General features: G+C 38.5%; 1 protein-coding gene and 1 pseudogene across 1 annotated transcript; one reads left to right on the forward strand and one right to left on the reverse strand.

The window, feature by feature from the left end:
• Window positions 1-15401: 15401 nt before the first annotated feature.
• LOC133059173 (placental prolactin-related protein 3-like) lies at window positions 15402-27803 on the reverse strand. The gene is made up of 5 exons (XM_061146200.1): window positions 27629-27803; window positions 20439-20620; window positions 18150-18257; window positions 16210-16389; window positions 15402-15593 (listed from the first exon to the last, which is right to left on the reverse strand). The coding sequence occupies exons 1-5, from the start codon at window positions 27801-27803 to the stop codon at window positions 15402-15404; spliced, it is 837 nt and encodes a 278-aa protein (XP_061002183.1).
• Window positions 22598-22710, forward strand: LOC133060012 (U6 spliceosomal RNA; annotated as a pseudogene).
• Window positions 27804-27900: the final 97 nt, after the last annotated feature.

Genomic DNA, 27900 nt, shown 5'->3' on the forward strand with positions numbered 1-27900 from the left:
GACCCCACAGTTCTAGTTCCATAATTTTGTCCAAATAATTAGGGTATGAAGATTTGGGTGGGAAAAAAAGACCTCAATGGTTTTAGTTCACTGTATGCTGTGAGAGCAACATCAAAAACTCATTGGAATTTAACTCTGCCTGAATGAAATGTTTCATTGAACAAACACCTAATGAAGGCCTGCTAGGTGCAAAGAATGGACAGTAGAGAAGAGAACACATGTGGACTTTCTAAATTAGGACTTAAATTTTAATAGAAAAGGAGAAATGAGGGAAATTTCAAAGTTAAATATTGCACCATAATTGGGACATGTGTCAAGAGGGAAAAGCACAGAATGCCATATGTCCACATAACAAGGAGACCTGAGCTGTCTCAGAATATGAAAGGCTGCTTTGTGGAACTGGTTTTCACTGAGATCTGAAAGATGTCGGGGAAGTCATGAGGTGAAAGAGCTAGGGTGTTCCAGGGAGAAGAAATGGCTTTGATAAAGAATTTTAGCCATAAGTGAGAATATAGAGTGAGAAGAACAGACATGCCAGGATTGAACCTTCAAGGAATTTAAGTTATTTGGTAAAGCTTATGCTAACTGTACACTGAATACAAAGCAGAATATGATCACTTCTGTGAAAGAGATAAGAAGCAAGTTTTGCAGCGCATAGGAGATATTTCCAATTGCTGGGTAATTCGGTAAAGTTTCCCCTAAACCTAGGAAATGTGGTTTCTATTGCTGCTTTTGCATCGAGTTTTATGTTTAGATAAGTGACTTAATCATTTTTGGATTTACTTATATATACTTAATATGGGAGGATGTCTAGATAATGTCCAAGATTTCTTCCATTTCTGAATATCCAGTGAATCCCACTGGTTATTATCTGGAATAAAGAAAACCGTTTTACATACCAATAGTAATGGCTGAAATATCTACAATATTATATAAAAAGCATTGAAATTCTTCTTTTTGTTGTTGTTCATTTTTTTAAAATATAATTTCCAGATAAAATGGCAAGATGTTTAAAGTATACATGACAATTTAAATAGGTATATATGATTAATGGATTCCTTCATTTATTTAATTAACATATCTGTTCATATCACCTCACATATTTACCTTTAGAGATCTTTTTGGTGAGAACTTTTAAGTTTTCCTCTCTTACATGTGTGCTAAGTGACTTCAGTCATGTACAACTCTTGTGACCCCATGGACTATATAGCCTGCCAGGCTCCTCTGTCCATGGGGATTCTCCAGGAACAAATACTAGAGTGGGTTGCCATGCCCTCCTCCAGGGGATCATCCTGACCCAGGGATTCACCCCATGTCACTTATGCATTCTGCACTAGAAGGAGGGTTCTTTACCACTAACATCACCTGGGCAACCCCACAAATTTCAATAACACATTACAAACCATAGTCACCATGTTACACATTAGATCCTCAGATCTTATTCGTTATCTTATAGCTTAAATTTTGTGCATTTTTACCAAATTCATTCTTAAATCATTGATTTCTCAGCACTTATTTTTACACTACCTGTGACATGTTCTTGTATTTATGATTTTGGAGTCAGAAAAAAGATGTACCCTCCTGTTGTAAGCAGTTTAGCATTAGATCTTTGAGGGACCCTCTTTATCTAGCAGCTCCATAGCCACCCCTATCATTGTCAGAAATCAAGATGATTTACACAGATAAGGAAAATAAAGAAAACTGGCTTCCCCTGTGGTGCAGATGACAGAGAATCTCCCTGCAATGTGGGAACCCTGGGTTGCTCCCCTGGGTCAGGGAAGATCCATTCAGTAGGGAATGGTTACCCACTCCACTATTCTTGTCTGAAGAATCCTTTGGACAGAGAAGCCTTGTAGGCTACAGTCCATGGGGATCACAAAATGTCAGACATGCCTGAGCGACTAACACACAATGGGCTTTAAGGATTTGGAAGCTGTAGCAGAGCTCAGGAAAGCTTAAAAGGAAAAGCAAAACTCTTTGAGACATGCAACAACAGGGGTGCATGAACAATTTTAGGGCCATGGAGCAAAGAAGAGAACGGATATTGCAGTCTCTAAAGAGTCTTGTACATAGCTGCAGCTAAAAGCGAGGGCCTCTGACCAGAGCTCTGGACTTCAGTGGAGAGATCTGGCCACTGCCCAGCAAGAAAGGAGTCAGAGGAAAGAATCAATCCACGAATCTCTTTCTCCACTGACTCAATAATTTCTTTTGTCCACCACTGGCAAAACTCAAGTAGAAGTCAGAGGCCAGGAGAGCTAGAGGGATAAAGTCTGGTCTTCTCAGCCTCCAAAGGTTCATAACATAATAGAAAATGATCAACAGGGTTCCAGAGGGGCAAATAAAGAATATCAAACACACCCACCATTTCTTTGTAGTAGACATGTTTTGTTTAACTTATGAATCTAGTTGCAGTGATATTTGCTAGACATTTAAAATGACTGGGTAGGATAACTTGAATGGGAGAGGTCAGCTTCTGATTTGACCTAGACTCGAGGATTTGTCACTGTATTTCTGGTAAGATAATATTCTTACTGTGATGCTGGGAGGGATTGGGGGCAGGAGGAGAAGGGGACAACAGAGGATGAGATGGCTGGATGGCATCACGGGCTCAATGGACATAAGTTTGTGTAAACTCCACAAGTTTGTGATGGACACGGAGGCCTGGTGTGCAAAGAGTCAAACACGACTGAGCGAGTGAACTGAACTGAACTGAACTGTCTCTATACATGATTCACCTAAACCCTTTGAAGAGATAGGTAATCTGACCAGACTTAGGAAGGGACCAGAAACTAACAAGAGATGTTTTTATACATTGTTGAATTCATTTGGTTAATTTGTATGTGTGAGAATGAAAATTTTAATTCCAAATTTGTGAGAGACGTTAGTCTGAAAAATACCTTTTTGTACTGCCTTTATCTGATTTTGATATAGAGCAAAACTGGCCCCATCTAATTAGTTGGGAATGGTTTCCTACTCTTTCATTTTCTTGAAGAAATTATGTCAAATTGATCTTAATTTTAACATATTTGTTAGAATTCTCCGGTCAAACTATCTTGGACTGATGATTTGTTTTTCAAAAGTTTTATGTCACAGTTTCAATCTCAGTAAAGTGTATAGGAATATTCATATGATGTATCTAATTTTGCTTCAAGTATTTTGAGATTATGTTGTTTCATGTATACATATTTAGGATTATTATGTGTTCAAGCTGGATTGACTCTTTCTTCCTTATGTAATGTCCTTGTATTCCTTTGTACTTAGATATTTTCTTTACTCAAAGGCTACTTTATCTAATATTCATATGTGTTTTTATCCTTTTAATTTCCAAATATCCATTCCATTATTAAATTTCTCAGGCTTTCCTGGTGGCTCAGACAGTAAGAAATCCACTTGCCTTGTGAAGACCTGGCTTCAATCCCTGGGTTGGGAAGATCCCCTGGAGAAGGACATAGGAATCTGTATTCTTGCCTGGAGAATTCCATGGACAGAGGAACATAGTGGGCTACAGTTCATGGGGTCCCAATGAATCAGACACAACTTAGCAACTAAACCACCACCTGGTGTTCCTTCACATTTATTCCTTGAGAGGAACAGTTCTATTCAGGCTGCCTTCTGATGCTAGGTTGGAGGTCAGGAATTCTGGGCCTGGGTTGTCTTCTGTTACATGCTGCTGTGTTTCTTATCCATTCTTCAGGCCCTAAACTAGTTCACCTTCTTCTGGCCTACTATAAAAGCTCCCTTTAGTGGTCTCTACTTATTTCCAGAATAAACAGAGGAGTGGGCACAAAGAGATCAAGTCATCTTGTCTGAACCAGAAGCCCAAAGTGTGTTTTATAACCTGGGGAAGAGATTTCATGGAGGCAAGTTGAGGAGGGAAGTGGAAAGGAGTGCACAGTAGGCTGGAGATGAAAGTCATGGAGTCCCTTTCTTTAGAAGTCATCAGAAGCTGAGAAAGTATTTTTCTAGATTACATGTATATTCAGCTCTGAGTGAGTACACTTTCTGTTTCAGCAAACTGTAAGTCTTCTGTATTTTTTCATTAATTTTCTTTACAAATGCATATATAAATAATTATATCCATACGGCATTTTAATTATTCTTCTAAGACATTTCAGTTCAGTTTGGTTCAGTCACTCAGTCGTGTCCGACTTTTTGCGACTCCATGACTGTAGCACGCCAGGCCTTCCTGTCCATCACCAAATCTCAGAGGGCACCGAAACCTATGTCCATTGAGTTGGTGATGCCATGCAACCATCTTATCCTCTGTCCTCCCCTTCTCCTCCTGCCCTCAATCTTTCCCAGCATCAGGGTCTTTTCAAATGAGTCAGCTCTTCGCATCACATGGCCAAAGTATTGGAGTTTCAGCTTCAACATCAGTCCTTCCAATGAACACCCAGCACTGATCTCCTTTAGGACGGATTGCTTGGATCTCCTTGCATTCCAAGGGACTCTCAAGAATCTGCTCCAATATCCCAGTTCAAAAGCATGAATTCTTCAGTGTTCAGCTCTCTTTATAGCCCAACTCTCACATCCACACATAACAACTGGAAAAACCATAGCCTTGACTAGACGGAACTTTTTGACAAAGTGATGTCTCTGCTTTTTAATATGCTGTCTAGGTTGGTCATAACTTTCCTTCCAAGGAGTAAGCGTCTTTTAATTTTTATCTGCAATCACCATCTGCAGTGATTTTGGAGACCAGAAAAATAAAGTCAGCGACTCTTTCCACTGTTTCCCCATCTATTTGCCATGAGGTAATATGGTCGGATACTGTGATTTTTAGTTTTCTGAATGCTGAGCTTTAAGCCAACTTTTTCACTAGCCCATTTTTTTCAAGACAATGACTCTGCTTTTATTTTATTTGAGATTTAAACCCTGAAAAAAGAAATCTATTGTAGAGTTTGGATTATTTACCAGTAGATAAGTTGATGGAATAACAAAATAACTAAAAATGATTACTTAATTGAGTTCAGAATGATATATATGCATATGAAAAGAGTTAGTCACATATAATTTTATTATTGGCCCCTTGTGGAATTCTGAGAACTTTGATTGAAGCTATATATAAAAGACATTCCTTTATTATTATAGCTAAACAACTGGTATGATTATGTGTGTACATTCAGAATCCATTAATCTAGTGGCCATAAAAATGAGTGTTCTCATCCACTGGGGAAGAAAATATTAGCATTTCCATTTCTTGCTATTTTTATCTCCCTGTCATTAGGTTATATTTTGTGTATATTTTTAAATGTCATAATATATTAGAATAGCATTGCATATATAATATTTTTACATAGTATAATTAGGTCAATGACTGTGTGTTGTAAAATGGAAAATAATTTGGAGATTAGTTCTTCAGGAAAAAGAAAAGTATCAAAATTTGCTGCATAAAATATTACTTAATTTTGGGGAGTTACCAAAAATTTTTTTATGAAACCAGTTCAACTGAAGAGAGGCAGAATATTCAGAACATCTATGTTTGCATGAGATTGCATAGAGCCTCAGACACAGAAACATTTTGAAGTTGGGTAGAAGAACAAGAGACCTGACTGGACAGAGGAAAACTGGAATCTTGAAGGCAAGAAAGGGTGTTTGCTCCCCTCAGTGTGGTCTAAGTTGTATTTCTTTAAACCACCTACCTTTCTTCACATGCATTCCTGAAACCCCATCCTCTGCTTTACCATTTCTTTTCCCGCAGTACAGATCACCTGTTAACATACCGTGTAACGTACTTAGATTCATATTTATTGCAGACTATCTGTGTTTCCCCAGCTGCAAAACTGGTTCCATGAGGGTAAATATCTGCCTGCTTTGTTTATTAATGTAAACTAAGCACCTATAAAAGTTTTTGAGTCAAGGAGGATTTAAGTCAATGATCAGTTTTTTAAATGACCAATAACAGTGTACTGCGCATGCCTATAGATTTCAAAATTTGGGGTTTTTGATTAGCTATTGTAAATAAGCTGTTCTGCAGTTAATGTTACAAGGTTAGGACACATTTCTGTTTCTTTTATCAGCATAAACGTAAACTACATATGAAGATAAGGCTTTAGACCCAATAATAGCTAAAATGCACATTTCAAAAAAAAATATACTAGTTGATTTGATTTCTTTATCCAAAATAGAATTATATTCCTTTTCAAAACTCTTCCTTACATAGGTGTGTGTACACATATGTTTATATATATAAATATAATGCCATCTAATCAAAGCTATGGTTTTTCCAGTAGTCTGGATGGATACGAGAGCTGGACCATAAGAAAACTGAGCACTGAGGAATTGATGCTTTTGAACGGCTGTGTTGGAGAAGATTCTTGAGAGTCCTCTGGACTGCAAGGAGAACAAACCGGTCAATACTAAAGGAGATCAGCCCTGAATATTCATTGAAAGGACTGACCCAGAAGCTGAGGCTCCAATAATTTTTCCACCTGATGCAAAGAACTGACTCATTGGAAAAGACCCTAATGCTGGGAAAAACGGATGGCAAGAGTAGAAGGAGATGGCAGAGGATGAGATGGTTGGATGGCATCACCGACTCGGTGGACATGAGTTTGAGCAAGTTCCAGGAGATGATAGAGGACAGGGGAGCCTGATGTGCTACAGTTCATGGGGTCTCAAAGATTTGATATGACTAAGTGATAGAACTTAACTGAAGGTATGCGTATGTGTTATGTATATAACATAATGATTATATGATCATTATATATAGGTCACTTTGACAAATAAAGCTATTTTAGTTTAAGGTGTCATTATACATAGATAATATTGACATATAATGTTATTTTGGTTTTAGGTATACAGTGTAATTATTTGATATATATTGCAAAATGATCACTGCAATAAGTCTGGTGAACAGCTGTCACTAGAAATTGTTACAATTTTCTTCTTGCAAAGAGAACTTCTAAGATCTCTAGGCAGTGTTCAAACAGGCAATAAGTATATTCCAGCTTTGACTTAGTGCAGTTAAATGGGACAAGTGGCTTTGAGTCTTAGAATCAAAGAATCATGTTGAAATAGTTGAGTTGAATCAAACTTCTGAGTGCCAACTCATGTGAGCTTTCTTGAATAATCCATCCCTAATTAGGCCCACCTGGTTCCCATCACATGGTATAGTGTGCAGGTACAGATCGGTGTTTAAGGCTTCTGCTACCTTTTCCACTTGTCCATGCAATTCTTTCTTGACATCTTTCAGTGCTTCATCCATCTCCTGTCTTCACTATCCAAACAGGTTATTATTACAGCAGAAGATGTCTGAGTAGCTACACTCGCAGCTGCTGCCCACTGGGCATTTTGGAAAGAGGTTGGGAAGGAGTCCTTCCAGTATTATAGTTTTACTTTCAGGGGATTAGACACCTTTTCAGTTTGAAGAGTCCATCAATACAAATATATTTCAGGAGTGAACAAGGTTTAATTATTTATTGATTAGTGACTAGCTGATCGTCTGCTGAGAGTAAGCCAATGAAGGGTTGGTAAACAAGGGAGGATTCAGGCAAAAGGAGTGAGGAACTCTTGGAGAAAGTGGACACATGATTAAGGAGACTATTACCTCTATTTCGGCCAGTTTTTAGGTTTTGTTTAGGCTGACTCTGTAAAGGTATAGGTTGTTTCCATTTTATTTCCATTCATCCTCTATGCTTTACAATGTATGTTGTATTTAAGTGTTGAAAGTGAGTAGAGACTTACTGCTTGTTATCACTGGGTAGTCGTGCTTTGCTTTTGGTATTCCAGAGGGTCTAGCAGAGGCTCCGTAGAGTACTTATTTCTGTCATTTGCTGCAGAACTTTAACATTTTTTGGTGATTTCTGGTACTAAGTTGATGAAATACAGGAAAATAGAGCTCTGATGCTTTTGGATAAAACCTTAATTTATCTCCTCCCTTCTCTCTGATATTTCATTGATTGACTCAACTAGTCCCATATCGTTAGATGCCTTTTCTGACTCTTATGTCTGCCTCATTCCTTGCATGTGGTCAAGGTCTATTTCATTTCCTGTATCTCTCACATCTTTTGCGTCTTTTCACTTGGCAGAGCCCTCTTTGATTTTTAGTGTCATAATATTCCCAGCTCTTTCTGATCTCTTTCTTATTCTCTATGAGTCCCAACAGCCACAACTCCTCAATGCACATTAAAGTTTCTCTTTTCTAATTCTGGACATACTGCTCTCCTGGACTAAATGTTCTTGGTTTCCTGTTGCTTTGTAGAATAGAGACAAACTCTCCAAATTGGTATATATGAATCTCCCTAATGCATAAAAATCCATACATGTATTTCTCCATTCTAACCCTACAATAATATATACATTATATCATGGGAGCATAATCATGAGAGATACAACATGAATAGTAAAAAATGAACAATACTTGTGTTTTTGTCAGACTTGATTATTCACTGATATCTTATAATGCTATATGTATTAATATCTCATTTGCCTTGATCTAGGATGCCTGAGATCCTTACTTCTTGCTGCTGCTGTTGCTGCTAAGTGGCTTCAGTCGTGTCTGACTCTCTGTGACCCCATACACGGCAGCCTACCAGGCCCCCTTGTCCATGGGATTTTCAATCAAGAGTACTGGAGTGGTTTGTCATTGCCTTCTCCATCCATACTTCATAAGATGATCCGGAATTAATTGACAGATATACTGTTTTCCTATTTTGGCATATCAATATCCCATCAACCTTTCGAAACTCTATCATAAAGTCATCCCATTTGCATACTCTTATGACACACTCAGATGGCTCCTAGCTTTACCTCAATCTACTCTAGCAACATGTTGGCATCATATCTTATTCTTCTTCACTCTACCCTAGCAATATAGTAATTTGTGTGTTTATATCAACCTCTCCTTCTCCACAAGTGGAGGGCCTGCTTCTGGAAAATAGAGACTTTTTCAAACTTCAGTTTAAGTCCTCACTGTAACCTTGACATGTGACTTACTAATCTATAAGGTCAGTGAACTTCAAAGATTCTTCATTTGTTTGTTTCCCTTTGGTAACCACCGCTACTATTCCTGATATAGCAGAACCATTTCTTCAAATGTAATCTTACATGGAAATCTGCAAAAGAGGGGAAAATCAACGCTTTCTGGATGGCAAGGGAGTGATTGTTAAATCCTGTCCAACTATCCCCTCCTTGGCTATGCCTGACTGAATCTATAGAATATCTATGGCTCTGTTCAATATTGTCTGAAATCTATAGAATTCACTTTATATGTCACGGTCAAGCAAGGATAGCACTCTCAATGTCACCACCTCTGTTCTTGACGTAAACTCCTAAATTCATGCTTGAAATAAATTTTCTGAGACAAATATAATGAAGATGTGTGTGGTCTATTGGTGAGTGTATGTTTCCTCCAATTGCATTGTCCCCCTTATTGCCAAATGTTTCCTCTAATAAATACCATCCTCCCTGCTGGAAATATCTAGACATTGAAGGAAAGAAAGGTAAGCAAGTAACACAATAGAATTAGATGTTTCGGGCAGTAAATGACTTAGAAAGTGCTTACAGGATTTTTTTCACGGTCTTTTAACTTTTGGAAGAAGAAAGTGAAAACACAAGAAAGCTGACACTTTACATGCATGAAGGAGGCAAAGGAGGGATTGATAGATTGCTTTGGGGCACTCTGTCATGTTCTGAAAGGTTTCGGTCATCCCAGGTAGAGACAGGGACAGAACTCAGGCAAGAATAACCCTGGTTATGAGGGAAGAGATTGGTTTTGTTGGACAGTATTCCTCTATGTAGGTGAAAGGTGTCTTTGCCTAAAAGAAGATAATTTGGCTGGATTATGCCCTGAGGCATTGCCATGATTTAGTCAACTCTAGAACTATGGCCTTTAGTAACAACAAAAGAATACTCCTAATATAAAGGACAATTTAAGAAAAAAGAGGAGAGAAGAGAAAATGGACATAAAAGGGAATATGAGATATTTGCTCTTACTATATATATATATATATATATATATATATATATACACACACACACACACATATATTTGGCTCCTTAAAAGTAAAGGGTTCTAGATATACTCGTAAGTATTTTATTCTTTTTGTTGCAATGGTGAATGGTATTGTTTCCTTAATTTCTCTGTCTGTTTTTTCATTGTTAGTATATAGGAATGCAAGGGATTTCTGTGTGTTAATTTTATATCCTGCAAGTTTACTATATTCATTGATTAGCTCTAGTAATTTTCTGGTAGAATCTTTAGGGTTTTCTATGTAGAGGATCATGTCATCTGCAAACAGTGAGAGTTTCACTTCTTCTTTTCCTATCTGGATTCCTTTTACTTCTTTTTCTGCTCTGATTGCTGTGGCCAGCACTTCCAACACTATGTTGAATAGTAGTGGTGAGAGTGGGCACCCTTGTCTTGTTCCTGATTTCAGGGGAAATGCCTTCAATTTTTCACCATTGAGGGTGATGCTTGCTGTGGGTTTGTCATATATAGCTTTTATTATGTTGAGGTATGTTCCTTCTATTCCTGCTTTTTGGAGAGTTTTAATCATAAATGAGTGTTGAATTTTGTCAAAGGCTTTCTCTGCATCTATTGAGATAATCATATGGTTTTTATCTTTCCATTTGTTAATGTGGTGTATTACATTGATTGATTTGCGGATATTAAAGAATCCTTGCATTCCTGGGATAAAGCCCACTTGGTCATGGTGTATGATTTTTTTAATATGTTGTTGGATTCTGTTTGCTAGAATTTTGTTAAGGATTTTTGCATCCATGTTCATCAGTGATATTGGCCTGTAGTTTTCTTTTTTTGTGGCATCTTTGTCTGGTTTTGGAATTAGGGTGATGGTGGCCTCATAGAATGAGTTTGGAAGCTTACCTTCTGCAATTTTCTGGAAGAGTTTGAGTAAGATAGGTGTTAGCTCTTCTCTAAATTTTTGGTAGAATTCAGCTCTGAAGCCATCTGGTCCTGGGCTTTTGTTTGCTGGAAGATTTTTGATGACAGTTTCGATTTCCTTGCTTGTGATGGGTCTGTTAAGATCTTCTATTTCTTCCTGGTTCAGTTTTGGAAAGTTATACTTTTCTAAGAATTTGTCCATTTCATCCAAGTTGTCCATTTTATTGGCATAGAGCTGCTGGTAGTAGTCTCTTATGATCCTTTGTATTTCAGGGTTGTCTGTTGTGATCTCTCCATTTTCATTTCTAATTTTGTTAATTTGGTTTTTCTCTCTTTGTTTCTTAATGAGTCTTGCTAATGGTTTGTCAATTTGTTTATTTTTTCAAAAAACCAGCTTTTAGCTTTGTTGATTTTTGCTATGGTCTCTTTAGTTTCTTTTGCATTTATTTCTGCCCTGATTTTTAAGATTTCTTTCCTTCTGCTAACTCTGGGGTTCTTCATTTCTTCCTTCTCTAATTGCTTTAGGTGTAGAGTTAGGTTATTTAATTGGTTTTTTTCCTGTTTCTTGATGTAAGCCTGTAATGCTATGAACCTTCCCCTTAGCACTGCTTTTACAGTGTCCCATAGGTTTTGGGTTGTTGTGTTTTCATTAGGAGTATATCTACCTAAAGAAACAAAGGACCTATACATAGAAAACTATAAAACACTGATGAAAGAAATCAAAGAGGACACAAACAGATGGAGAAACATACCGTGTTCATGGATTGGAAGAATTAATATTGTCAAAATGGCTATTCTACCCAAAGCAGTCTATAGATTCAATGCAATCCCTATCAAGCTACCAACGGTATTTTTCACAGAACTAGACCAAAGAATTTCACAATTTGTATGGAAATACAAAAAACCTCGAATAGCCAAAGTAATCTTGAGAAAGAAGAATGGAACTGGAGGAATCAACCTGCCTGACTTCAGACTCTACTACAAAGCCACAGTCATCAAGACAGTATGGTACTGGCACAAAGACAGAAATATAGATCAATGGAACAGAATAGAAAGCCCAGAGGTAAATCCACGAACCTATGGACACCTTATCTTTGACAAAGGAGGCAAGGATATACAATGGAAAAAAGACAACCTCTTTAACAAGTGGTGCTGGGAAAACTGGTCAACCACTTGTAAAAGAATGAAACTAGAACACTTTCTAACACCATACACAAAAATAAACTCAAAATGGATTAAAGATCTAAATGTAAGACCAGAAACTATAAAACTCCTAGAGGAGAACATAGGCAAAACACTCTCCGACATAAATCAAAGCAAGATCCTCTATGACCCACCTCCCAGAATATTGGAAATAAAAGCAAAACTAAACAAATGGGACCTAATGAAACTTAAAAGCTTTTGCACTACAAAGGAAACTATAAGTAAGGTGAAAAGACAGCCCTCAGATTGGGAGAAAATAATAGCAAATGAAGAAACAGACAAAGGATTAATCTCAAAAATATACAAGCAACTCCTGCAGCTCAATTCCAGAAAAATAAATGACCCAATCAAAAAATGGGCCAAAGAACTAAACAGACATTTCTCCAAAGAAGACATACAGATGGCTAACAAACACATGAAAAGATGCTCAACATCACTCATTATTAGAGAAATGCAAATCAAAACCACAATGAGGTACCATTACACGCCAGTCAGGATGGCTGCTATCCAAAAGTCTACAAGCAATAAATGCTGGAGAGGGTGTGGAGAAAAGGGAACCCTCTTACACTGTTGGTGGGAATGCAAACTAGTACAGCCGCTATGGAAAACAGTGTGGAGATTTCTTAAAAAACTGGAAATAGAACTGCCATATGACCCAGCAATCCCACTTCTGGGCATACACACTGAGGAAACCAGATCTGAAAGAGACACGTGCACCCCAATGTTCATCGCAGCACTGTTTATAATAGCCAGGACATGGAAGCAACCTAGATGCCCATCAGCAGATGAATGGATAAGGAAGCTGTGGTACATATACACCATGGAATATTACTCAGCCATGAAAAAGAATTCATTTGAACCAGTCCTAATGAGATGGATGAAGCTGGAGCCCCTTATACAGAGTGAAGTAAGCCAGAAAGATAAAGAACATTACAGCATACTGACACATGTATATGGAATTTAGAAAGGTGATAACGATAACCCTATATGCAGAACAGAAAAAGAGACACAGAAACACAGAACAGACTTTTGAACTTTGTGGGAGAATGTGAGGGTGGGATATTTGAAAAGAACAGCATGTATACTATCTATGGTGAAACAGATCACCAGCCCAGGTGGGATGCACGAGACAAGTGCTCCGGCCTGGTGCACTGGGAAGACCCAGAGGAATCGGGTGGAGAGGGAGGTGGGAGGGGGGATCGGGATTGGGAATACATGTAAATCCATGGCTGATTCATATCAATGTATGACAAAACCCACTGGGAAAAAAAAATAATAATAATAAAAATTAAAAAAGAAAAAAAGAAAAAAAAAAAAAAAAGTAAAGGGTTCTAACAACTTTTTATCCTTCATTACCCAAATCCTTGACTCACGTTCCTTTTGCTGCTTATCCTTCCTTCTGTCTTTCTCTTCCTTCTCTCTTATTCATCCCGCTTTCCCATCTATCCTTTGATTTCCCATTTTTTGTTTACTAGGAACTATTGCTAAAGGCATAAAGATGCTGCAAAACCAGCCCAGGAACATCACTGACTTCTTAGGAGAGCCAGTCAAGAGATTGGCCCTCATCCCAGGTTGTCTGGAGGCAGTTGAACCAGCTGAGAAACCCTAATCCATTCACATTGCCCAGTCTCAGTAGAGACTCAGTCTATTTGGAGGATTTTTAATTCAGGGACCTACTAGGGCATGTTTGTAAGGCCAAGTAATTACTGCCTAGGATTGTAACTCTAAAAGTAAGACAGAATGGTATCTCACATAAATGTGTTTTTGAATCCAGCTTTCTGATCTACTCGGCGTCTGTGTGACCAGTTGGACAGTTGTCCAGAGCCCCAGGCGGGGACAGATACACACAAGTATTTCTGCCATTCAGTTGTTCAGAGTGTTCATGATACATGGGTTTCCTGCGGGTCAGCTAGTAGGCAGCTGACTGTGGGCTACTGAATTTTCTCCAGATGGTGCTTGCAGAGTGAGGGAAACAGAGAGGCTGTGGTGATGACTGTGGGTGGTGAGCTGTGGGTATCAGAATATTTCCCCTGATTAAAAAGGAAACTATGATGTTGGGGATCCCCAATTTGTGAGTGTCCTGGAAAATCACAAGGATACCCCATAAGAGAAACACTTGTCAGTCAACGGGAATTTCAGATCAGTCCGTCTGGACCAAGAGAAGGCTACAAGAGCACCATGTAAGTCAGTGATGTCAGAACTTTCCCATCTCGTTACCATCTACCCTGTTCCAACATGGCCCAAGGAATGAAGATCCAGAGAGGGAGAGAGAAGGAACCTTGCAGAAATGGACACATCAATGCTTCCTGGAAGGTCCCCTGGGCCTCAGCAGAGTAGAGGGAAACATTGAATAGGCTGAATATGAGATGGAGTTGACACTTGACTAACCTGACCTTGTGAAACCCATAGTGATAGAATATATGGAATGGTTGCAAGGTGATGCAGCAAAAGAGGATGCAGTGGAGTGTGGGTGAAGACATCCACTGGAGGAGGATGGAGCCAGCTAACATTTGTATCTGCTATGGTCTCAACCTTTGTGTCCCCAAGGAATTTCATATGATGAAATCCTGATCCCCATGGTTATGGCATCCATATGTGGTGCCTTTGTGAGGTGATGGAGTTATAAGGATGGAGCCTCCTCAGTGAGATGAGTGCTTTTATGTATAAGAAATACACAGAGCTCCTGAGCCCTTCCCCCTTTTTGAGGATACAATAAGAAGTGTGTGACCAGAAAGGACCCTGCATGAACACATTGTGGAAATCCATTTTCATTGTTTATAAGTCCGTAATATTTTGTTATAGCAACCCAGAAGGTCTAAGACAACATCCTAACAATCTTCAGACAGTTCAGTAAATCTCATGCTATTTGTACAAAGGTGCGAAGCACTGATCTTGTCTGGTGTAACACTGTGACAGTGGGCTGACAGTTCGCGGCTGGCTTTCATAAAGACTCCTGAGGATTCAGTCTTCTTGGTAGCATAGCCAGAACCATGAACAATTATCTAGTACTTTGATTCTCATAACTTGACCCAGAATAATTGGCTGTGATTCTTATGTAATCTCTTAATGGTCTTCTTTGTAATGCCAGCTTCTGCTATTTGTGACTAATTTTAATAGGAGCTTCATTCTTTCAATTGTAGGGGTGGCTTTTCTTTTGATTTTCTATTAAATGAAAATAAGAAATATTAACAAATTACCCTCTTAGATTTTGGCATCTCTACAGAGTCTGTGTTTATTTTTTTAAGAGGAGACCTATTTCACAGAGCATGCATGAAAAGCTGTAATTTCAAAAAAGCTTGCTAAGGCATAGATCATTAGGACCATCTCAGAACTGGGTGGGATGGATGCGGATTTAGCACTCGTCACTGCTTCGGCATGCCAGGATCTTGGTGTACATGTCAAGTTTATGGGAATCCCTGCTCAGGCACTTGAACAGTATATAAAATGCAAAATGACGTATATCTTCATCACTGGATACAAGGGATGGGAGTCCTTGCCAATATATGAGATCCTTAGCCAACTTCATCCTGACTGGAACAACAACCTGAATAACCAAAAGAAAATGACTTATTATGTGTTTTCTTAATATTTACTTATCTTTGTCCTTTGTAATTATCAAATTAAGATTTAGGGAACACATAGGAATATAAAACTCTCTAGGTATGGATTTTAGAGCCAGCCTATGAGAAAACATTCAGGAATCTAAAAAGTAGAAACATAACTCAAGTTTAGCTTTAACTTTCTCTTTTCTTCCTTCCCACTCTCATCCTTTGATTTGAGGAGATCAGAGAAAGAAGACAAAGGGAACTTCAATAGCAGATGTCCTGGGATACTTTGAGGAAAATGATGAGCTTGGAAATTCTGTTCTGTTTTTCTCTTGCTGTTGAAAATATTTCAACCGCCTGTGCCCAGGAAGAGGCAAGCTTTTGGTGGAATTATGTGCAATGCAGGGAAGGCAGCACACGACAAAAATTGCAGTGAAATTCTGATTCCTTTACAGTTGAATCTATCGCTATGAATGACTAGGCTCCTGCTGTATTTAGGAGCAGTCTAGCATATAAAAGTCATGAATCTTTTTCTTACAAAATGAGATATTTCAAAACTCCTTATGCATTACAGAGTCATCAACAAAGCAAGAAAGCCCTCTGTAGGATGCTCACCTGGCTGAATTGCCTCTCTAAGATTGTTTGAAGTTTGTGTAATTTTTTAAAATTCTCTCTGGCACTTGATAGGATAGTATCTGAGAGATATTTCCCAAACCGCAGGTCATGGACTAGGGCATACAGAGGATCTCCCCAAAGGTACTGTAACATGAGTATCCACTTAGTAAGGTCTTCATTCTAAGCAAACAGAAGAAAAAGTCTCATTAAAATAATCATAATTCAGTAGTTTTGGTAACATGTGATCTTTGCTTAGAGCAGCTGACCTGAAAGACTTTTGGTTATTCCTATGTGTATGGAGAGATTTTTGAAGGTAGTAAAAGTTGCAAAAGTATAAAATTAGGCTATTAGTTCACACTTCACTGGATTATTAAAAATCTGGGTTAATTTAGGAATTATTCTTCTGATGATTTCTAATTTATAACATGAATTTCTTTTTTCTTCTGAAATTCGACTACCCACTCACTCAGTTCTATTATGTTTGTATATTTGCATGAGAGAAATCTAAATATAGTATGACAAGTCAATATGTGCCGGCAGTACCTGACCCAGGAAAGAAGCATTCTGCCTGTGCCCACATCATTGTAACCCAGCAGTGATCTTTCATATCAATGGATCAGATGAGTCATTCATATTGATTTTTTGATTCATGGTTTGTTTTATGATATTAAAACAAAGAGACAATGAAGAACAGAAGACATTCCTAAACAGGCTTTCTTTCCTCAGTTGATCCCAACACCAGCCCCCATGCTGGTATCAGAAGAGTCTGTCTTGTTGACTTGTGTCAGGGCAGAAAATGGCACAGCGTTGTCTTTAGTAACAGTATCAGTGGGATTCACAATGGAGGGTTTTCTCCCCTAGTTAACTACTCCTAGTAGAATTGAGCATGAAAATCCTGGGGGCTGAAGATCTCTAGTTAATATGCTTGATTTCTTTACAGCCATGAACTGTTTTAGTGGAAAAGAACAGAGAACTGAGTAGGATTAAATATAGTAATGCACATAAAGTGCTTAGTAACATGTATGGCCATGTAGTAACTCTCAATAAACTTTAAATTCAAGCTTATTGAAAAATCCCTCCTCCTTCCCTTCTTTGACCTTTCCCTTTACTTGATCATCCTCATTATTAATGAGCTTAACAGAGGAAAAGAATGCTGATATCATTAAGAAAGTAGTAGAGAGAAAAGATAGTATGTTAAGGGGGGATGCATGTGAAGATATTTTGAATAATGTTAGGATGAAGGAAAATGCAGGAAATCAGAAAAGAGAGATTATAATGGTGAAAATTTGAAGCTGCCATAAATGATTGAGGCTTGATATATAAACTGTGTTGTCCTCAAAACAGAGACAATATTTGCGGCCATGAGAAGCAAAGCAATGTTATATAGGCCATTTTGGCAGAGACTTACAAATTAAAAATAAAAGGTGACAGAGGAGTCATTGAGACTGATGAATGAGGAGGTTTTAGAGAAGTAGAGCAGATTCAGGAGAGCTTTGAAAGGCAGTTGCGCTGGCTCGAGTGGTGCAGTATAGGACTCCCAAATAGGAGTCACTAGTAACAGGGAGTACTCAAAACTGGGGTGTGTTTCTTACATATTCATGAATTTTGCAATCTTATATTTTACACATGGAAGTTCCCATTCTTTTCCTGTTCTTGTACAGAATAACAGCTGCAATCCTGTGTTTAATGCATTCCTTGAACTAATCTTGTCTGCATGGACAATTTATTGATCTGTTATTTCCTTTGCTACTACAGATCTTTAGTCATCCCTTGATTTCGCTCATGCATCATCAACTGCATAATATAATTTCTCTTCAACTGCTTACAGTTCCTCCACTGTTTTTTGCATGTACAGTTACCATTACCTCTAATATTCTGAAGCCTGTTAAGCTACACACTGTCTCATTCGATCTGGTGAAAAACCCAGGTGAAAGACTCACGTTCATCTGTTGGGCTTTTTCTGTTTCTTCAGGAGCATGGATGGGATTGGTGTGGCAGTCATTGGTGGCATTGATATACTCCGGTATACTCTGGGAATACTTTTCATCCTGAAAGTGATCAGGCAATTAGTTAGGGTTGTTGGGCATTCAGTAGATGAACCCTATACTAGAACATTAACATGTTTGATAGACGTGTAATTTTTTAACTTTGGGGGGGGCATCACAAAATTTGAAAGTCATTCTTTTCCTACTTTTTCTATATATTGTCTCTATAAAGATGATTTTACATCTAACTTTTCTAAGCTCAAATTTTCCCTTCTCTATTTTATCACTTTTTAAAAATTTTTTAGTATTTGAACCAAATATAGTACTTTTGTACCAATACTTGGTGCTTCCCAGGTGACAGTAGTGGTAAAGAACATTCCTGCCAATGCAGGAGATATAAGAATACTCAGGTTGGATCCCTTGGTGAGGAGCATCCCTTGCAAGAGGGTACAGCAGCACACTCCTGGACTCTCGCCTGGTGAAACCCATGGACAGAGGAGCCTGTTGAGCTACAGTCAGTAGGGTTGCAAAGAGTTGGACACAAATGATGTGACTTAGAATGCATGCATGCACCTATATTTAACCATTTAATCTCTTGTTTACTGTGGGTTAGAGCCAATATACTCCCCTATAAGGAGTAATACAGTAATGACTCTGACTTATCTTTGAACCCGCTCACCAGAATGATTAGTGTTCATCCCAGGTGCAGAACACAATACTGTTTTTGGTGACAAAATGGTATGTCAGGAAAACACGGCATAAAGTTATAGGAAATACTAAGCAATGGACTGAGAATAATAAGAGTAGAAAAATGTTAACTAACACTTTGATAGAGAAAAACTAATCTTTTGCGGAAGTTATGAACATTTGAAGACTTGGAAGAGTTTGGAAAAAATGGAAAGTCAAAAATGGAGTATGAAACAAAAACTAGTGAGTACAAAAAACTATGTAAATTTAATAGAAACCTTTAGCACTGCCTTTTATTAGCTGTCTGCTCTACTGTGTGCTCCTTGAGTGACCTAAGAGAATTAACATACAAGTTTCATATACCTTCATCAGAAAGAGAATAATTGTTTCCAATTGTAAACTCTGCTTCTATAGTAGCTAGAAAACTATTCACTGCAAATCATAAAACAATAATTTGTAGCATTAAAAAAACTACCAGTATTCGTTTTTGTGACCGGGATTCAGCTTTGTTTAACATGTTCCATCCACCCAGTTCACTGCAGAGCAGTTCTCATTTATTGGCTATTTACTCTGAGCCTGGAGAAGAAAGCACAGAGAGACCCTGAAGGACGAGAAAATCAACATGCTTCGTCTTCCACAATCCCACCTAAAATTGCTTTCTGTCGGGTTATTATGGACTGAATGTGTGTTCTTCAAATTCATGTGTTAGAGCCCGAACTGCCAAAAAACTGTGCTTTGAAAAGGGTTCTGACTTTTTGGCACGCCATGGTCTATAGCCCACCAGAATCCCCTGTCCATGGTATTTCTCAGGCAAAAATACTGGAGTGGCTTGCCGTTCCCTTCTCCAGGGAATCTTACAGACCCTGGGATAGAACCCAGGTCTCTCCCAATGAAGGCAGATTCTTTACCATCTGAGCCACCAGCAAAGCCCATTAAGGTTAAATGAGCTCTCAGGGTGGAAAACTCATCCAATAGGTTAGGTGTCTCCATGAAGCAAAACACCAGAGAATTTTCTATTCTGTCTCTGTGTCTGTGTGTCCTTTCCTCTGTCTCTCTTCCCCACCCCACACCCTGTGTGAGGACGCATGGAGAAGCCATCCTGGAGAGAAAGAGTTCTTACCAGAACCTCACCTTGCTGGTGCCTGATCGGGGACTTCTAGCCCCCAGAGCTGTGAGGAAACAAATTTCTGTTGTTTTTTCCACTGAGTCTATTGTATTCTTTTATGTATTCTTAGCTGACAAATACAAAGTCATTTATTTTGGAAATTTTAAAAAGAAAATGAAAAAGGAAATTGACACAGTTGTTTCACTTCTTTGGAAACTTTGAGATTTCACAAAACTAGTCCTTTCTTCAATTTCCATGTCTTATGAGCTGACGGCGCCTTTAACCTAGAGAGTGTGTTATTTGAATTTAGGCTGATGCAGCCCTCTTGTTGAAAGGACAGTATGACCCAGTCACTTACACAAAGGTCCTTTTGGGAGCCTGGAGGTCAACAGTCCATGGGGTCACAAGAGTCGGACACGACTTAGCAACTAAACCACCACCACAGTACTTACAAACTCATTGAACATTATTGTGGAAAGGTTATGCATGTCGTGGGACAGCCTAGAGACACGGCTAAACGTATTTCTAAGGAACTTCAGGGGGATGCCAAACACATCAGGACCGCAGGATGGGCATACGTTGCCTTGGCACAGGAGCAGATTTGACATGACCAGCAGCAGGAGCAGGCAGGACCCTGCTAAAGTAAAAACATGAGCCATTCTTAGATGATCTAGTCACTTGAGGTTATTAAATCCATCCTGTGAAGGGAAGCCCTCTCTTTCCCTGTTGCTCTGAGCAGGAATTGGATCTGTAGTAGCTGGGGTGGGGAAGAAAGAGCGCCTTCTGTGTAAATTTAGGAGGATGATGATATTTGCACAGATACATATTTGGAGAAGTAGGATACTCCCTGCATTTTCATATTGCTCCCAGAAGTACTTCTGTGGTCTGCAAACATTTGGAACTTAATTCTGAGCCAGCATATTTAGGCCATTCTTTTAAGACAGTTTAATGTCGGGACTCTGCAGACTCTGACCAGAGAGGCCCTCTAGGAGTTTATAATTTTTTCACTCTACATTGACTAATGCTTGAATTTTAGACACGGAAATGACAAGAAGTGTACAGTTGATCTGTGTGGTTTACATCACGCTGGGGTAAGAGTAAACACATGACTGACTGATCGCTACTATTGAGTACAGAGAGAATACTAAGAGAAAAAGGATACTGTACCTTGGATCTGCTAACTCACCTTCGTAACCCCATGCATGTCTTTGATACTTTCCCCAAAGCTTTAAAACATCTTAAAATTTGTGTTTCACAGTAGCCCTGTGAGATAGCCTTCATCTTCACTGTGATCATCAAGTTATGTTAATGAAGATGCAATGCCTTGGAGAGGGCAAGTAATTTTCCCCAGGTCCCATTATTAGTAGATGGAGGTGACTGGGCACCAATGCAGTCATCTGTTCACTTCCTGATGTCACATCACACATGCCTGTGGGCTCTCGGTCTGCATGTGTGTAACCAGGACCACATCAGGAGCTGTGATGACTCTCTGCTTAAAGCGAAAAATATCTTGTCTTTTACTGCCGAACAAAAGTGGCCCTAGAACATTGGTTTCATCCACTTGTTCTGCTCTGTCTATAAACCACTCACTGTTAAAGTCTTTGACAATTATCAGTGTGGGGGCTTGATTCTCCTGGCTAGACTTTCTTCTACTGATATTTCTTCTACTTTTATTCATCCTAGTCTTCTCATTACATTTGTTTCTTTGAGACAATGGCAGGTAAATCTCCAGATGGTCATCCAAGAATCTTACCTCTCAGCACCCAGCCACCCATCACTGGCTCTGAGGACACGGCCTGGCCTTTCCTGACTGTGACGTTTCAGGGAGAAAATCCATCTCTCTGATCAGGAGCACATCCTGACAACCATGGGGCTGAGTTTTCAAACCATCTCCAAACATCTCCTCTTTGATAGGAGAACTAGACCTTCAGGCTTCCATGATGTATTGTAATATTTCAGAAATTATTCCTTGCCCTACCTTTGGCCAACAAAAGCATAAAATCATAGACTCTTGCAAGCGTGATTTTAATATTACTTTTCCTGTCCGTCCTTTGTAAGTAAGCAGAATTTAAGACTGAAGTGAGCAAGAATTGAGTTTCGACATAAGAACTGATAACATAGGGATTTTATCCTACTGAATGAGATTCGACATGATTCTTTCTACAACTTACCAGAAGAGTGGTAATTAATGAAGGATAAGATATCAGCATTTACTAGGTTTTCTCTGCTCTTAGTTTAAAGGGGCATGGTATCTAAGAATAAAATGGTTATTTAAAATTAAGTTATGAAAATCAAACAAGTGATTCTTAAAAGGAAGACATATAAGTTGGAAAAATTTGGGACTATCTCTTTCATCAACTAAAGACCTTATTGTGACAGGCAAGGAGAATATAGCTTGTATAACATAGATGTATTTGTGTGTATATATTTCTGTGCATGTATACATGTGATATGAATCAATATATGCTTATTCCTATGTGGGACTTTGGACTTATAAAATTCAATTTTATAAATGGCAGTAAATATAGCAGAATATTCTAATTCTTAGTGTAATTGATATTTTGTTGGTAGATGACTAACTATATGATTTTTTATTCTGTTAAAGTGTTACTTGTGTGTTTGCTTTGGTAGCACAAATGTTAGAAAATTGGAATAATACTGACAAGATTAGCATGGCCCCTGCCCAAGGATGACACACAAATGTGTGAAGCCTTCCATATTTTTCTAACAACTTTGAGGGTTGCGATGAGAAGGAAGGTGGGAAGGAGGTTCAAGATCGAGGGGTATAGGTATACCTATGGCTGATTCATGTTGATGTTTGGCCGAAAGCAGTACAGTATTGTAAAGCAATTAGCCTTCAATTAAATATCAATAAATCTAATGATTAAAACTGTAGTTGGGGATCATGTAACAGGTTCAGATATCCATTGTATGACTAAAGAGGATCTGACTGGAAACTGATGGTATCAATTATCATTGGTTAGTGATTCATTAACTTTATAGTTGAATGAGAAAAGTAAGCTAACAAACACTATTGTCTGTGACTCAAGTGTCACAGCAAGCTATAGTCCTTGTCTGCGTTCGCCTTTAGGCGGTATAGCGCCAAACTCTGAAACTGAGGCCGTTCCCAGAGCGCACAGTCATGAGTCCTGCCCAGGGTTTCTGTTCCTGATGCTGGAGGCTTCTGTTCACTGGTCCACTAGGTCCGAAACTTTCTCTCCTGAGCATTCTCTGGTTCTATCATGTGCACAAGTCTTTCTATTTTGGTGTCTAATTTGATTCTCATATTCTTTTGGTCAGACTACCAAGTCTCTTTATGATTTACTTTTCAGACCCTTTTGGGCTTTCATCTTTCTGATGCTTATTAGTGTATTTGCTTCCATGTCTACCTCTCTGAGTAGTTCTCAGTATCTACATATACTCTACCCTATTCGCTTACTGTCTGGATTTTGGCGTTCAGCATCAGCATATTTTTATTAACTTTATTTTCCTGAATAAGTTCCTGAAGTTTCTGATATATAGCTTAAGCTGGTTGACTCCCATCTGGCTTGTTCGTGTTGTTTCCAAAAAATTGGAGAACTCTGATTTCTTTCTAGGCAATACTGCCCCTTCATTTGATACCATTGCTAATTTTCAGTGATTTCAGTTCCTGTGTCATAAGCTTTGTCTTTCTCAATCTACTCTAACTTGAGTGCTATGTGTCTCTATGTTGGTATTACTATTTTATTTTATTTTATTTTTTTAAATTCAATTAGAGGCCAACTACTTTACAATATTGTGGTGGTTTTGCCATACATTGACAGGAATCTGCCATGGGTGTACATGTGTTCCCCATCCTGAACCCCCTTCCCACCTCCTCCCTATCCCATCCTTCTGGGTCATCCCAGTGCACCATCCCAAGCACCATGGATCATGCATAGAACCCGGAATGGTGATTTGTGTCACATGTGATAATATACATGTTTCAATGCCTTTCTCCCAAGTCATCCCACCCCCGTCTCTCCCACAGAGTCCAAAACGCTTCTATACATCTATGTGTCTTTTGCTGTCTCGCATACAGGGTAGATACCATCTTTCTAAAGTCTATATATATATGTGTATATGTTAGTATACTGTATTGGTGTTTTTCTTTCTGGTTTACTTTCTGGTTTCTTTCTTTCTGGTTTACTAGGCTCCAGTTTCATCCACCTTATTAGAACTAATTCAAATCTATTTTTTAATGGCTGAGTAATATTCCATTGTCTATATGACCACAGTTTTCTCATCTATTCATCTGCTAATGGGCATCTAGATTGCTTCCATGTCCTGCCCTTTATAAACAGTGCGGCAATGAACATTGGGTACATGTGTCTCTTTCAATTCTGGTGTCCTCGTTGTGTATGCCCAGTAGTGGGATTGCTTGGTAATCTGGCAGTTCTCTTTCCAGTATTTTAAGGAATCTCCACCCTGTTCTCCATAGTGGTTGTATTACTATTTTAAATAAATATCAATCTAGTATACCAGAGAATTAAAGGGAATAAAATTACAATAGTATTAGTAATAATACAGTCCCCCAAATCATAATCCAGTAACGCTCCCAGTTTTAAATGAATTTCTACCCATGTATTACTGAGGTCCCCTACTCACTCCTTACTAGGTGTTTCAATTTTGAAATAGAATGTAGAAAACAATGGAGTGGAAAATTCTGAAAATCACCTTGGATTTTAGATGCCTCAAGATTAAACATGTAATGATTAGTTTTTTATAGTTAGTAGGGCTAGTCTGAGCACACATAGCTCAGTGTAGGGTGATTGCTATTGAGTGAAGGATGGATGTATGCTGTGAACTGCAATCACCAAACAGGTGATCCAAAATAAAGAAAGCAATGCCAGAAACACACAGGCTTCTGTTTTGTAAGGAAAAACTTACAGTGTCTGTAATCTACAGTCTGATCTTCAGATTCTTCAATACATTTACTCTTCCACTGCTCATTTAAATATTTGAGTTGTTTGATTTTTTCCTACAGAGTTGCATGAGTCTCTTATATAAACTTGATATGAAGCCCTTACCATATATGCGATTTGCAAATATATTTTTTCTCTCTCCATAGGTTGCCATTTAATTTTATTGGTGGCTTCTTTTACTATGCAGAAGGTTTTGAGTTTGATATGGTCTCACCAGTTTATTTTTGAAGCTCTTGCCTTTGCTTTTGATGACTGACTTATTTGAGCTGCTTGTATTTTGGAAAGTGATCCTTTATCAGTTGTTTTTTTTGCTATTATATTCTCCCATTCTTACCAAAAGTCACAGACTGGATGAATGGATAGAAAACCAAAACCCATATATATGCGGTCTACAAGAGATCCACTTCAGTCCTAGAGACACATAGAGACTGAAAGTGAGGGGATGAAAAAAGATATTCCATGGAAATGGAAATCAGAAGAAAGCTGGATTGGCAATTCTCGTATCAGAAAAAATAGACCTTAAAATAAAAACTATTATAAGAGATAAAGAAGGACACTACCAACTGATCAAGGGTCAGTCCAAGAAAAAGACAAAACAATTTTAAATATTTATGTAGCCAACATAGGAGCACCTCAATACATGAGGAAAACACTAACTGACACAAAAGGGGAAATTGACAGTAACAAAATAATAGTAGGCCATGTCAACACTGCACCTGTACCAATGGGCAGATCAACAAAACAGAAAATTAATAAGGAAACATAAACCTACAAAGAAATATTAGAGCAAACAGACCTAATTGATATTCAGCACATTCCATCACATGTAGAAAACACTTCAATCTCAAGTGCACATGGAACATTTTCCTCATTGTGGGTCACAAATCAAACCTCAGTAAATTTAAGGAAATTGAAATTGTATCAAGCATTTTCTGTGATCACAAAACTCTGAGATTAAATATAGATTATAGGGGAAAAAAACACCTTTAAAGAACAGAAACAGATGGAGATTCAACAACACATTTCTAAATAATAAACAGGTTACTAATGAAATAAGGCAAATCAAAATATTCCTAGAAACAAAGAACAATGAAAACATGATGATCTAAAACCTATAGGATGCAACAAAAGCAGTTCTAAGAGGGAAGGTTATAGTAATACAAATCCTACCTCAAGAAACACATTGAATAGACAACCTAACTTTACATATCTTCAGCTCTTTTTAAATTTCTCTTATCAATGTCTTAAAGGTTTTGTATAAAATCTTTCATCACCTTGCTTAAGTCTACTTCTGTGTTTTATCTTTTTGTGATGCAATAGTAAATGGGCTTTTTTACTTTATTCAACTGCTGGTTCATTGTTGATATATAGTTAGGAAACAGAGTTTTGTACATTTGAATATAGTAAACATAATGTATGCTACATCTTTAAAGAATAGACATTTTCCCACAAATAAGACATATAGATGGTCAAGAGGTATATGACAAGATGCTCAGCATCGCTAATAATCAAAAGAAATGCAGATCAAAAGCACAAGAGATATCACCTCGTACCTGTTTGAATGGCAGGTACCAAAAATGCAAGAAATTACAAATCTTGTTGAGGATATGGAGAAAAAGGAGTGCTTATGCACTGTTGGTAGGGATGCATACTGGTGCAACTCCCATGGAAAAATACTGTAGAGATTCCCCAAGAAATTTAAAAGAGAACTGTTATGTGATCCATTATCCCACTTCTGGATATATAGTCAAAGGAAATGAAATCATTTTCTCAAACAGAGATCTGTATTCCCATGTTCATTGCAACATCATTCACAGTAGCCTTGGTATAGGAACAACCTGAGTATCTTTCAACAGATGAATGGATTAAGACAGTGTAATTTGACATATATAGGTAAATATAGCCATTAGAAAAAGAAAGAAATCCTTCCACTTATGGCAACATGGATGAAACTGGAGGACATTACACTAGGTAAATTAAGTCAGACAAAGAAAAATAAAATCCGATCTCAATTATAAGGAATCTCAAAGAAAAAAAATCTCTGAGAGAGTGGACATCATCAAGTGGCATACCTACTCAACAAACGTGAGTTTGAGTAAGCTCTGGTATTGGGGATGGACAGGGAAGCCTGGCGTGCCACAGTCCATGGGGTCGCAAATAATCGGACATGACTGAAAAACTGACTCAACTGAAGAGAGTGGAACTAACCTGAGTTCTCCTCAAGAAGCAAAAGTTAAACGTGTGTGGTGATGCCAATGATCTTAATATAAAGGGAAACTTGTTTCTAATACATGCACAAATGGGGGTGGACAAGATGACGGAGGGGTAGGTGGAAGTGGGGTACACCTCTCTCTACCAATGTATCAAGAAGGTCTAAAGACTCAGCAGTTCTCACAGAAGACCAGTGAATACTGGCAGGATGCCCTGAATACTGAGAAGGAATATCCGGATCCACACAGAACTCAGTAGGACAAAGGAAAGAAGGGATGAGAAAGAAGGGGAAAGAAGGAGGAGAACACGTGGGAGCAGCCTACAACTGGAGGTGAGGGAGCTGAAGCGAAGGGGAGAGATCCCGCGTCCATGGCCGTCCACTGGAATGGGGGAGTCATTTGAAGCTGCTGGGGACTGAACGAACTAAGCTGTAACCATCTGAATGGAGTAAGAAACACATAGACAAGCCATGCTGCTGCCTTTCATACCTCGGACAGAGTTGTAAGTCCACTGGTGTCCATGGAAGATGGAAGCTGGAGCCATGGGGATTGCGGAATGAACCTGGGATGAGGACTCCTGTTGACCGTGGGGAGTCAGCCGGATAGGATGGGATGGAGGAAATCTGCTGCATCGAATGCTTCTTAAGGAAAGCCATGAGGCCATAAAAGTAGGGTACAGCTTCCTGTGGGGTAGAGCTATCTCTTTCTCCATGGTGGTACCTGTAGGTTGAGCAATAGAGAAAGACGTCAGTGAGGGTGGT

Source organism: Dama dama, chromosome 7 (assembly GCF_033118175.1).
Source record: "Dama dama isolate Ldn47 chromosome 7, ASM3311817v1, whole genome shotgun sequence".
Lineage (NCBI taxonomy): Eukaryota > Metazoa > Chordata > Mammalia > Artiodactyla > Cervidae > Dama > Dama dama.